Source organism: Corvus brachyrhynchos, unplaced genomic scaffold, assembly GCF_000691975.1.
Source record: "Corvus brachyrhynchos isolate BGI_N302 unplaced genomic scaffold, ASM69197v1 scaffold1097, whole genome shotgun sequence".
Taxonomy (NCBI): Eukaryota; Metazoa; Chordata; class Aves; order Passeriformes; family Corvidae; genus Corvus; species Corvus brachyrhynchos.
Window position 1 is genome coordinate 459,734 of NW_008239003.1, and position 13,496 is coordinate 473,229.

Sequence of the window (13,496 nt, forward strand, 5' to 3'; positions counted from 1 at the left end):
GTTTGAAGGCTGCTATCTTTACTGGTCACTAGAAAGCAATAGGACAAGATGAAATGGCCCCAAGATGCACCAGGGGAAGCGTAGATTGGACATCAGGGAAATTTTCTGCACTGAAAGCGCTATCAGGCTCTGAAACAGGCTGTCCACAGCAGTAATGTCCCTGGAGGGATTTAAATGATATGTAGGCATTTGGAGACATTGTTAATCATAGACGTGGCAGTGCTGGATTAATGGTTGGACTTGATGATCTTGGAGACCTTTCCCAATGTAAATGACTCTCTGACTGAAAAAAAATAAAAAGACACAAAGATACAAAATCACACCCCCCCCCCCCAAACATCCATATTTTCCTTCCATGTTTTGTGGTATCTATAAAATATTCCTTTAAATTCATGTACAAAAAGTAAAATAAATTATGAGAAAGCTTCCTTACCCACCTACTCCATTTTCATGCCCAGTCTGGTACAGGCAGAGCCTCAGAAGGTACCAGTGGTCCCAGTAACATGGACTGCAGGCTGTCCTAGAGCCACACTGGGCACAATCCCACCAAAGAAACAATGACACACAGCTCCTACCCAGAAGCATGGAAGCACAGAGCCAACCACGGAAACATCGTGCAGCTGAGATTAGAAAGCAATTCTGGAGTTCACCCAGTTCAGCTAACTTGGTTATGCAAAAAATTAGGTGTTGAGTCCAAATTCAATACCTAAGCCTAGCCTGTGGAGAGAGGGGGATTTTTCCAGACCCCTCCAGCCAAAGGCTGGTTTCTAGGGTTGCTCAGAGGAATCCTCCATCCACAGGCTGAGAAAGATCTGTTACCACTCTTCTGGAAGTGATCTGCATCCTATTGCCACTTGTTTTCTTGTTAAAAAAAACAGTAAGTCCTTCTGGATGGCACTGAGCTAAGTGCTGAAATATATCAGTGTTTAATCCTGGCAAGAGATCAACCTGGGATTTTAGAGTAGTGACTTCTTTCCTCCTGTTGAAGGCATCAGAATTCATACTGGCGGAAAACGCTCAAGTCCTCAGGGGCAGTTGATTTTGGCACAGTGTCCGGTCCAACTGCGGTTCCATCATCTCATGCATAGCTTCAGAAGGGACCAATAATACCTTCCATTCAACAAAACCTGGCAAAACAATGGCTCAAAAATTGCAGTTACATCACAATGGCAGGAACAAAGTAGCATGAAGACTCAGGAAGCGGATGAGACTGAGCAGTCCTAAGGAGAAACATGCCAGGAGGCCACCTGAGCACTACATGCCACCACAGAACAGTAGCAAGAAACGTTTTATCTTTTCGCCTGCATTTATCCCATTTTAGCATCTGTGTTCCCTAACTACAAAAACTGAACACAATTCCAGGAATATGGATTGTTAAACATACCCCTGTTACCTGCATTAGCCAAAGATCTCTGCCACCAATGAATAACTACTTGGCACAATATACTACACCTAACATGTTGGATACATCCACAGTAATGAAAAGGTCAGGCTGATCTTCCCAGGGGTGGAGGAGTCTGCTCTGTGTTCACTTCAGCTTCACATCTGGCATCACCTATGTCTGATGACAGAGTCCAGCAATGCAAGCCAGAGCAGGTAACCAAGATTACAGCCATTGAGAATGGCTTCCCCATCCCTCCAGACAATAAACTGACTCTGATCCTGCTCTTGCTCTGTTTTTATCACCTTTTTGATGTGCATACAAAATGGGCAGGAAAGTCCAAGGATTTGGCTCTCCAGAACCATTGTCTACAAGGCTGACTGTACAAAGGAGCAAGGAATGTAATGCTCCAAGCTTGGAGGATGCAAGTTTGAATGCAGAGGATAAGACATAACCTGTCCATACTTGGGAGAGTCTCAGCCTCTCCCTGCATGTGAGGAAGAGCAGGTGGGCCAAGGGTGATAGACATGTCCCAGCATGGAAGAAGACCAGGCTCCTCTACTCCAGCATGTGCTAGACAAGAAGCCCACTGACAACACTTTGCTCTGTGCCACTTCTTTTAATGGAGTGATATAGCATTCAGACCCCAGTCCAGTAAATCATGCTTCTCTGCCCCGGGTGAGGTGAGGCTGGTTGACAGCCACTCCTGGCTCTGTAAGTACAAACTGGCTCCACTGCTGGACACAGCTGGGCTGCTGTGGGTTTACCAATCCACCGCCAGCACAGTATTGGAGAGCTACATAAAGATATCAGTTTAACATGGCATTGTCCTCTCAAAGTGACACCAATCACGCTGAAATCAGCAAGCCAAAGCAGGGAAAATGCATCTGGAGGTAATTAGTAACAATCACAGGCTGCTTGGAAATTGCTGACAACAGCAGCAATGTGCTGGGCCTCAGTCATTGGTTTGTAAATGCAGAGAGCACTCACAGGCTGTGGCTCCATCCAGTGACACCACAACCTGGTAACAAGAACAATGAAGAAAAGTAATCATAGTTCTGTTCTCAGACTTATTTCCATCAAATTCTTTTACAGTCTTACAGATTTAAGACTGACAACATAAGACAGACTAAGTTCTCTTCACATATCGCAGCCGAGATTACTCCAGAATTTCTCATTAAAAATGATTAAGCTTGAACAGGAGATACAGCTATAGAAAGGAGAAAAATGTTCCTGGCTCAAATTCCTGGCTTTCATATTTCAAGTTATTCACTTTTCAGCCTTACCAATAGCCTCATTCTGTGTTGAAACATCGTGCCCACAGCTCTGCTTCACACACACAACCAGAAGAGTTCCCGGTAGAAGAGATGTAGCCCACCAGTGCTGCTCTGGATACCACAACTCATTTGCCAGTGTTTTAAGCAGCTCTTGGTCTCATGACACTGATGCTATTACAAAATTGTTTATAATCTGGAATGTCAACAGAGAAGTGAGATCGACCTCAAGGTATTAACACCACCAGCCAGAGACTTTGGACATTTGGTGGACTTTTATCCAACTAATCCTCACTTTCATAGTTGAAAACACACTACCTAGCATGCTAAAACATGTTGCCCCCCAAGGCTTTCAGCTTCATTCTCTGGGTTTGTTCACATACACCACAGGACAGCCTGTATGAAACAAGGAAGAGTGGAAATACTCAAAAAAAAGGAAGAAATTAAAAGCAGTGGAACTTCCTGAGTCTCAAGAGAAGACCAGAGGTAAGGCTGGCCATTCCTCTTCCAGTGAGGAGCAGTTCACAAGGGAAATGTCATCATGGATCTTTGAGGCTTAGGCTCTTCTGAACTGAGGGGAGCCAAGGACCAGGAGGTGGTTCTGGCAGGATTTCTCTCATGAGTAAGGGCGTTACTACTGAAGTGGGGCTGATACAAAGCTGACCTTCCTCCAGGGACTGTTGCCTTATCAATCGCCTATCAACCCCTGCCCATCCCAGCCACAGAACACTAAACCAATCACTGGATTTTACCACAGCTTTGGTCAGACGACAGACCACAAAAAAAAGCTCTGAGAAGGCAGGGTAGATGGTGCGTTTCCAGACGTTTGTTTGACCTTGCGCTCATAACAACCGTTGTGCACCATTTCCCACCTCCTGATTTTCAGAGATACTTACCACAGATGGAAGTCCCATGGCAATATGCACCTTGTGCTTACAAGGGAAATAGGGTCAATAAATGTGTCTCCTTTTCCAAATTCCCTGTCCCACCAAGGAAACAGGCTGGGAAAAGAGTTGTGACTGAAAAAATGAGTTATATTTGGGGAGAAAATAGAGAAATCTGTCCAGAACTACAGCGAGAAATGCACCACCAAGTGTGCTGTAATGGACATTCTTTGCACATTACAAAGCATAGCTTGCTACTGAAACCTTCCTGCTCCTGACAACCTGCACATCTCTTTCAGCTCCTCAGGAAAGCCTCAGAGTAGGGAGTATGACTCAGGCATACAGTATGTACCCATTGTTATAGGGCCCAGATCATGATGGGGACTTCTGGGTGCTTCCAAAGCATGACCAGCACAAAACAATTCCTACGGCTGTTAAAAAAGAAAATTAGAGTATAGCAGGTAGACAACCTCCTCCAAAAATATATCAAAAGGCATAGGTTTTAAAAGACTTTCGATATGCTCATGTATATCTAAGTTTTATGAATGCCATTGATAGAAAACTCTACAGCACTGTCAAATTAAAGATATAAATACCCACTGTCTTCCAAAATGTGTCCTGTTGTAGCTGTCACTCTGACATATGTAAGACTGATAGCAGGTTTTTTTCTAGAACTTGCTGTTCATAAAGTCTGCTCCATGTTCTTGAGGAGAACTTGCAAATTTAACATTTGGAACTTTTGCTCAAGTGTAGGTAACATCACAGGGAGAACCTCTGTAAAATCCATATTGAACTTTGCAGCATCACCTCTGTAGTAGGTTTTACTCTAACAAATGTGATCAATCAGCTCGCAACACTCTAAGGAAGTAGCAACATGAGACATATGAGAAGTGCTTAAACCAGTGTAAAAACAACGAAGAACTGCTGATGTACCAGCCAAAACAACAGCTCTTGGCTGAACCTCATTTTGGCCAGGTGTAAATTCTGGGTGAGCAGTCCGTTAGAAAATGACAGAGGCTTCAGTTAGGTCACCCCAAAGCCTTCTTTTCTCCAGCCCAAACAATTCCAATTATCTCAGCCTTTCCTCACAGCAGAGGTGTTCCAGTCCTCTGATCAACTCGGTTGCCTCCTCTGGACTGGCTCCAGCAGCTCCACATCCTTCATGAGCTGGGCCTCAGGGCTGGAGGCAGGTGGGATCTCACCTGAGAGGGGCAGAGGAGCAGAATCCCCCCTCCCCTGCTGCCCCCCCCGATTGGGAGTCATCCCAGCACAGGGGGGTTTCTGGGTCCCAGCACACGCGGCCAGGGCAGGGCCAGCTCTCACCCAAGTCCTTCTCCCAGGGCTGCTCATCTGTTCGTCCCCTGCCTGGATCAATCCTGGGAGTAGCCCCAACCTAAGTGCAGCATCAGGTGCACCCTGGTCTTATTAAACCTCATGAGATTCCCATGGGCCACTTCTGCAGCTTTTCCAAGTCCCTCTGGATGGCCCTGTCCTTCAGGGTTGTTACTGCACTCTCAGCTTGGTGTCACCTGCAAACCTGCTGAGGATGCCCTTGATCCCTCTGTCTGTGTCACTGATGAAGATATTAGATAACACTGGCTCCAGCACAGACTCCTGATGGACACAGATATATCTGTATCGAAGCTCTATCTCCTTACCTCTTAAAAGCCACACATCTCCAGAAGTCCCCCTTTCTGTCCATCCATCTGCCCCTAGACACCTTTCTTATCTATGAGTCCACCACTCAAACCACCCATCCAGAATGAGACAGGTATTAAAAGAAGTCTCTCTCCTTCCACTTCAAGGTACACATGTATATCTTTAACTCTACAATTTCTTTTGAATCCTCCTAAACTTTGTCAAGAAAAGCCAAAGACTGATGCTGTACTGGGTTAAAACAACTTTGTGACACTTGTTTTCAAAACTGCTCCTCTGCTAGATGAGATTGTAAGGCTTTAAAGACACAGTAATACTATACAAAAACCAGTATTATCTTCCATTGTAGCTACAAAATAAAGAATTATGTCCAATCTTTGCCAAAACAGAGAAAATCCAATGAAATTTGCACCAATTAGACACAGCAGTAACACACAGAGGTAACATTCATACGAAACACAGAGCCTTAAATTTTAAAAGCCCTCATTTTTCCTGATTTGCACAACTAATTCAGGACACAATTTCATAATTTTCTTACCATTTGGATAATCTCCTTGGAAGCAATGGGGTCAGACCCAAATAAGTAGGTGACCAAAGCATTTATCAGACTCTAGCTGTTCCTTAACTCTTGCTCTATGCCTGCTAAATAAATGCAGATGATGTGGCATTCCTTGAGCAAACAGCCTTTGCTTTTCATTTAAATGCTCAGCTTTAGTGCACAGGTACAATTCAGAAATGGTATAAAATGAGCATCCAAAATTCAGGCTAGTTTGAACTGTCATAAAAACTCCATCCAGTCAAACATACCAAGTGCATTTACAAAAAATGAGCAGCAAAGCCCAAAAGCAGAGACAAGTATTCTGCTTTTTGGTGATGTGGTGGTATTCAGGATGTATGTTTGGGGTGGAGGGGCACATCCTTTCCTGAACAAGAGGGATGGATGCTCCATCTGTCAGCTACAACAAACACAAATGATTTACACAAGCCATGTAGCTGACTTTCAACAGAGCTCCTGAAATCACATTCAAAAAGAGACTTTTTGAGCAAATTACTCCACATCTGACACAATTCTTCCATAAAGGACGTCACCGTGCAGTTTGAAGGTACAGACAATTCACACTATTTATCAGTGTTTGAAAATCACTTACCTGTGACAATAGGATAGGACTGAGGCCCAGGAACACTCGCTCCCAAATCTGCAGAAGTAGGGCTGGTTATATTGGCCTTCATGTCATCCAATCCACCAGCTAGCGAGGCCATGGCTGAGTATTCAGTTGCCTGGAAAAAGAAACAAAAGGCATTTTAGTGACAATAAATTTACTAATCAAGAGCTTTTTTTTGCCTGTGCAACAGAAAGTAGATGTAATATAGAACTCAAAGATCATTTGTTCAGCCAGTGTTAAAGGCAATGCTCAATTTACACTAGACTTTTCAACACTCAAACTATTCAATAAGTGGGTCTGTGCCTATCACTGGTGTTCTCTATAAAACCAAAACCGGTTTTGTCTATAAAACCAAAGCCAAACTCATTAATATGTAACAAGGCTTTCCTGAAAGAGGAAAATTTGTAGCTTAACTGCCAAGTGCAAGCTACTTTTTTGCTAGAGAAAAATTTTCATGCCTCTTAACTTCCATACTCTCCACATTTCAGTGTTGGCACTTGAGGGGATATGCACTAATGAGAAGGTGGGAACAGGGTGTCCCGTTTCCCTTTTCTTGAAAATGTTGCATTTCTTCATCATCTCACAGGAAAGAAAAGGTATGTATACATATGTGTTTGCTTAATGGATGCATTTGTAGCTAACCGTTTCTAAATCCAAGTTATTTAAAAATAAATCACCTGACTGTGGTAAGGATGTTGTGTCATTTCCAAAGAATTTCTTAATCTCGTTAACAGAAAGAGGCTATGGTAAACAAGCACAGGTCCTCAGAAATCAGACTGTTTGTGTCCTATAACCCTAAGTGTCTGTAGCTACAGCATTCTACAGCCAATGAGGCCAATCCATGCATCTAGAGGATGTAAATGTACATGGCACAGAACTTATTTTCATTTGCCCTTTTTCAATGATTTCTTATTGTCAGGATCATTCCCACAAATCTGGGAAGTTTTCTTTCAAAGTTCTCCCTTCCCTGCCATCTGCCCTTTATGTTTTAGTCCCTTCTTTGTGAAATGGCAATCGTGCCCATAACAACTGGAGGTTGACTTCAAATGAAGAACTGCAGTGGGAACAGGTAAACTGAAGAGCAGCCACTGTGATGCCAATCCCTAAGGAATTCCTCAAGATTAACTCAATGTAGAAGCCGTGCAGAGATGAAGAAATGCAGATGAACCCAGGCTCTCATGGAGGTTTTTTGGAGCAACCAAAACAAAACTCAGAAAAACACTGAATCCCAGACTGGTTTGGACTGGAGGAGGCCTTAAAGGCCAACTTATTCCACCCCCTACCATGGGCAGGGACACCTTCCACTAGACCAGGTTGTTCAAGGCCCCATCCAACTAGGCCTTGAACACTTCCAGGAATGTGACATCGAAATAACTTTTTTTTTAAGGAAGCAAAAGATGATTTGAGTGAATACATCCTTCTCCTTCCTGCAAGTTTCTCTGAGAACCCAGCACACAATCTGGCTCTTGACACTAACTCAGCACTTTGGCCAGGTATATGTGCTGGTGTCTCTGTAGCTCACATCTCACTCAAACATAAGTTAACTTACATGGATAATCCTGTATTAACAGTTCTGTGTAATAAACATATTTTTTCTGCAGACAACACCTGGATGACGCAGGAGTACAGCGTGTCACCTTGAAGGATCCCCCATACAAACCCCTTGCAGATGAGCATGCAAAATACATTTTACCAGGGATCAGCTGCTGGCCGGCCTTGTCAAGCATCTAGCCCATGCATCAGAGTCCTCTGACTTGTCTCCTAGGATCCTACATAACCTTTGCATTGAAGTTGTACTGTTCATTCCTCCTTCAACACCCTCTGTGCCCTCACTTTCGTCACGCCTTCATGGAGCAAGCCCTTTTTGCCTACCACCACTGCCTCAAAGACACACACATCTCTGACTCCTCCCCACTTCAGTGCCTGGGAGAGGACAGCCCTGGGAACCGCCCTCCTCAGCAGAGAATGCCAGTAATGGCCCCAGCCTTCCTCCTTCCTAGAAGTGTAATCAAAGCTCCTTCTTCTCATTCCTCATCACACCACGATGTATTTCTCTGCCTTCCCACACCATTTCATGTTCTTTTAAGTCTCCAACCCTTCCTTTCCCCTGTGCAGGGTACATGCACATATGGAGACACCGCTAGATTTTTTCTTTTCCCAAAACCCTAATCTGGCCAAACATCAGAGAAACAGTAGCCCTGCAGAGACATCCCATGCAGCTGGTAATGCAAAAGCATGGATGGGCTGGCAGCACAGCAGAGGAAAAACCTGTCCTTGTGTGCTGCTGTTTGGTATTTCTGTATCTCTAGAAGAGCACACACCAATCCCTGGGGAAGGATGCCTGATTTCACCCGTGTTGCTCTATGAAAGCCACAACTGTACCATATCAAGACTAGAAAATCTCTTTGGATCCTCCCGTGGGGTGCTGATCCACCACTCCCAACAGGCAGAGAGTGAATGTGGCTTCCCACTTACAAAGTGAGAGCTGCGCACCTGGAGTTTGGGAGGAAGCACCCAGCTGGAATGGGACCCCTGCCACAGGCTGGGTCACATGAGGGGACTGAGGAAGGAGGTGCACATCCCAGACCACAAACCCAACTGGAACCAGCCTGAGCCTTCAACTGCAATTCTCAGGCATGGGAATGTGTAACTCCATAGCTTGTTTCCCTTCAGGAGTCCAAAGAACTGACACAGGGATAAACAGGACCAGAGTTAAGAGTTTTAGCTGTAATGACCTGGAAGCACTATGCCAATGAGCCAGGAGTAGCCCTCTGAGCTTGGACAAACTGACCAGTTCTAGTGTCAAGCAAGCAGCAACCAGAGTGTAGCATAACCTGGCAAGGGTCACGACCGTGGTACCCTGCGCTCTTCCATGTCACTGCACCATAGTGAGTTGAAGCAATATGCAGTGGCGCAGTCCCAAACCGTGAAACAACATCTGCAGACTGGAGGGACTAGAAGCATTACAGTTGCTCAGCACAGTGTGGAGGGAGAGCCCATAGCCAAGCAGCACTGGTAGGAATGAGAAGGCATGAGCTGAAGATGTGCAAAATGGAGATTTGGGGTCCTTCCCTGCTTTTGGTCCCAATAACTTCCTGCATACAGGAGCTGCATGTCTTTTGCCATGGCCCAGCAACTTTTCCCAGAGGTAAGAATAGTGGGACTTTAAGGGATTTTCCAGCTACTTTGCTGTGCCCAGATCCCTCCTTGGAACCACCATCAGCTGAACACCAGCAGCCACACCAGCAGCCACTGCTTCCAGCACCCAGGCAGAGCAAGTCCAGGCTGAGGGGCAGCCCTTGTGATTGCTGACTTCCCTCTCCTCATGCAGTCCCAGTGGAGGAGTGATCCCACACATTACATCCACCTCTGCAGTTACAGTTTACACGGCAAAGCAGTGGGGTCACGGCCAGCACTGGGCTGTCCCAGTGGCAGTGACCAGCACTTGTCTGTGAGCAGAAAAGAAACACAAGTGCTGCCAACAGCAAAGTGCTGCAGGGAAGTGATGGTCAACAGAGGCATCTTCTGGCCCCCAAGGAATGGAGACTCAGGGGTGCACAGCACAGGAGCCTTCACCCTAAAACCAGACCATGGGTGCTGTCTGCAGGCCTCCTCACCCCCGTGGAGGGGCCAGGGGACTCTAGAACCCCCTGAAAAAGCAAAAGCCTTGCTGACACTGTGGGCTCACAGTGTTGGGTGTTGAACCACTCATGAGGGGTACAGTGGCATCCCTTCTTCCCGCTCCCCCCAGGCAGATCTCTTCCTTTCAGGCACCCCATCCAGAGAGGAAAGGAAACCCCAGGGGAAGGTAGCGCTCATGGAGCAGCCCCTCACCCCATGCCCCCACTGACCCCCTCCTGCTGACCTCTCCTGCCGCCCCTCCCCAAGAGCTTCTCCAGCTGATTGGGGTGGGAGCAGCAGAAGGGATCTCAGACTTGGCTCCTGCACTGGTGAGCTGGCACCACTGCTGGCAAGAAACAGCCCAGAATGACTGTCATGGCCAGGGTCCCTCCTCGTGCAGCAGGAAGCCTGACCTTCTGCTTGGTAGGTGAAAAAGCAAGAGACGGGTGTTCATTACCCTAGAAATTACCTGAAAAATGAGTGCCTGCGGTTGTACCACGCACTGTCTCATCAGCATGGAGCACCACTGCCATAGCATGGAGGAGAGAAAACACAGACATGTGAAACGAGGAATATATAAAAGAGAGAATGAGAAGGACAAACTGAAAGGAGGGGCAAGACCAGATCTCATGTGTTCCCCTGCCCTATCCTACTCTGCTCTGGCTCAGATTTGGCAGATGGGAGCTGGGGGGAGTGACTGCAGTGGTGAGGAGAGGAGTGATCTCCATGCACCTATTGGGAGCAGCACAACTCCTCTTGCAGCAGCAGGGTCTGCACAGTCCCTCCAATTTGACTTCTCTGCAAAGTGCAAACGGGAAGGTTTCTGCACATCCACCTCCATTACAAAAGCTTTATTTCTAACTATTAATCCCCTTGGAGTGGTGGACGTGATAGGCAAATGGAAACAAAAGGTGTGCAGGAGGGTTTCAGAACCATTTTCAAATCTGCTGCACTACAGCAAAGCAGAGAGGCAGACCACTACCACCTTCACCCTGCACTTTTTCTGGTGAAGATGACTGAGCATAACGCACAGAAAAGTCAATCCACCCTATGTGTACAGAAATTTTCTCTCTGATATTTACCTAGGATTTCACCCTAAAGTGTCAGGAGAAGATGGACACACAGTAGGGAACAAGGCCACTCCTTGAAACAGCCTCGTTCTTCAGTGCCAATGTGGGAATCTCAGGGAGCTCCCACAGGTTGGGACGAGCCCTGCAGCAGTGCTGTGACCCATGAGGTGTGAGACAAATATATCCCCTTTCTGCCTCATCCCTTTCGTGGGGCACAGACCTCACTCACAATGCTCCTGAAGAGACTGCACCAAGCAAAAACAGACAAGAGCTGTCTGCTGCACAGGGCAAATGGCCATTAAAATGAGCCAGCTGGGGTCCACTGGGACTTGCACATGTTGCTTTTTGCATCTGCTAGATTTTCCAAATCAAAACAGCAGGCAGGCATGAAATAATACCTCCTGTGTTCTCCTGCCACTGGCACAGCCACCCCCAGTCTCAGGATGCTGCTCAGGATCCAGCAGCAGCAGCAAAAGCAGCAGCTCAACAGGAGCTCAGACCATCAGTGCAAGGTGCCAGCTTGGGGCTTCACGGCTTAGACTGCCTCCTCACTGATCATGTGCTTTGCCTTCTCTCCTGACAGAGATGGTGCATCAAGACGTTTCACTGCCAAAAAAGACACTGAGGTCCCTGAGAGGCACAGTGCTGTCACCCAGATCACATCCACCACGCCCTCTGCTCACCCCTTATGGCAGCAGCAAGCCAGACCTCACACCAAATATCTCCAAGTCATCACATCTTAATACTTTAAGATTCATTAATAAATAGAGGCAAAAGTGGCACACGCCAGGCAGGCTGGCTACAGAAACCCGCACCTCAGCCTGACAAAGGGAAGAAATTTGTAACATTAGATATGGTTCGAATAGTTTAATCCAAAGCAGCTCTAAATAATCTCCCCAGGCTTTCTGAAACCCAGCACCTCTTGCAGCTGCACAGGCACCACTGCTGCTCTGCCTGGAATTTCATGGGAATGGAAAATCCAGCCTAACGCCCTTCTCCTCAGCCACTGAGGATACGGGTGGGAAAGGTTCCCAGGAACCTATACGTCAAAGTCTCACCACTGCCACCTGCCAGCCACCCCCCATTTCATAATTTACATGATATTCCCTGCACTGGCTACTGCTGACACCAAAACCAATCCTACTTTGGAGCAAACGTTATTTACACTCCTAATTTGGGCCAAATCCTAGTTTCTCTTTGTTTTCAGACACATTGGGCTCATTGCTGTCTCACAGAATGTGGAAGTTTGATTTCAGTGGTACAACCTTCTTCCCTCAGTTTAAACTGAGTATTTCTGAACCTTCCTTTCACAATACATATATTTTTATAAAAAGTTAACAGCTGTGCTTCATTTTAGCCCAAATCCAATTAGGATTGTACACATCCCCAGACATTCCTTTGAAGGCAGTGAGAATTACCTCGTGCACCCTGCCATGAACACATTTACCCTCATACTTCAAAATAACTGACCTGTTTTTGACCCAGTCTTCACATTATCTGCATATGGGAAACGATACACTACATTTACATTTCCACAGTGCAAATCATAAGTGGGTGCAGCTATTCTCAGATTTTCCAAAGGGACACCCAAATCCAATCTAAATGCCTAGAATTTACCTGTTGTTTTTCTTTTATACATATAAATAGCTGCATTTCCATTCACTCTTTGTTTCTCATTTTCATTTTGTTCTAATATCTGCATGTAAATGTCTGAAAATAGCATCTGTAATTGAAGATTATGAAGTATAGCCAGCTCCTGACAGGCTGCTAAGGAAGATGGATTATCCTCATTTTTCTGTAAATTTTGTCAATTTTGGAATTCATAAGCTATCAACACTGATCAAAATGTGACTGCACAGCTGTGTCAAAGCGGACGGCGCAGCATCAGCGCAGCTCTGAGGAGGACAGCTATCCCCAGCCACTCAGCCAGGGGCACATACTGCAGGAATCCTTCCTGACTGCTTGCGGTATCTACATCCCAATCACATTGCCCCCTCCACCCCTGAAAAAAAAAAAAATCAAATAAGTAAATCGAAAGTACGCAAATTCTCTGGTGCGCCAATTCAGATCACAAAGCACAATTTATTGCGTGTTCTCTCTTTTTATTTATCCCTAAGTAGTAAACACGATTTCCATTCAGGGGGTTCGTTATGTTCCACTCCTACCAGACAATCACGGCACACTTGAGGCAATTGTTTAGCTTCTTCCTCTCAATTTTCCCATTACTGGGAGTAAGTACTGTTGGGACTCTTTAATAGCCCGACTGCAGCCCATATCAATAACAGATGAGGTTTAATCGTCCAACACAAAAATTATTTAGGCTCAGTAAGGACATTCAATGTCATTTGCATAATGGCATTTCTATCCTGAGCACCTAACCCATCGTGCATAAACAAGGCCCTGGGACCATAAATAATAATAAATCATGACGTCCACACTCCTCTTGC

General features: G+C 45.8%; 1 protein-coding gene across 1 annotated transcript in view; it reads right to left on the reverse strand.

Annotated features, from left to right (window-relative positions):
• Nucleotides 1-13,496, reverse strand: part of PAX5 (paired box 5) — a 132,196-nt gene that overhangs the window by 55,821 nt on the left and 62,879 nt on the right. The window contains exons 7-8 of the mRNA XM_008637450.2: nucleotides 10,449-10,505; nucleotides 6,344-6,473 (exon numbers count right to left, since the gene is read on the reverse strand). Of these exons, the coding sequence (XP_008635672.2) occupies nucleotides 6,344-6,473; nucleotides 10,449-10,505 (187 nt within the window). The remainder of the gene's footprint in view (nucleotides 1-6,343; nucleotides 6,474-10,448; nucleotides 10,506-13,496) is intronic.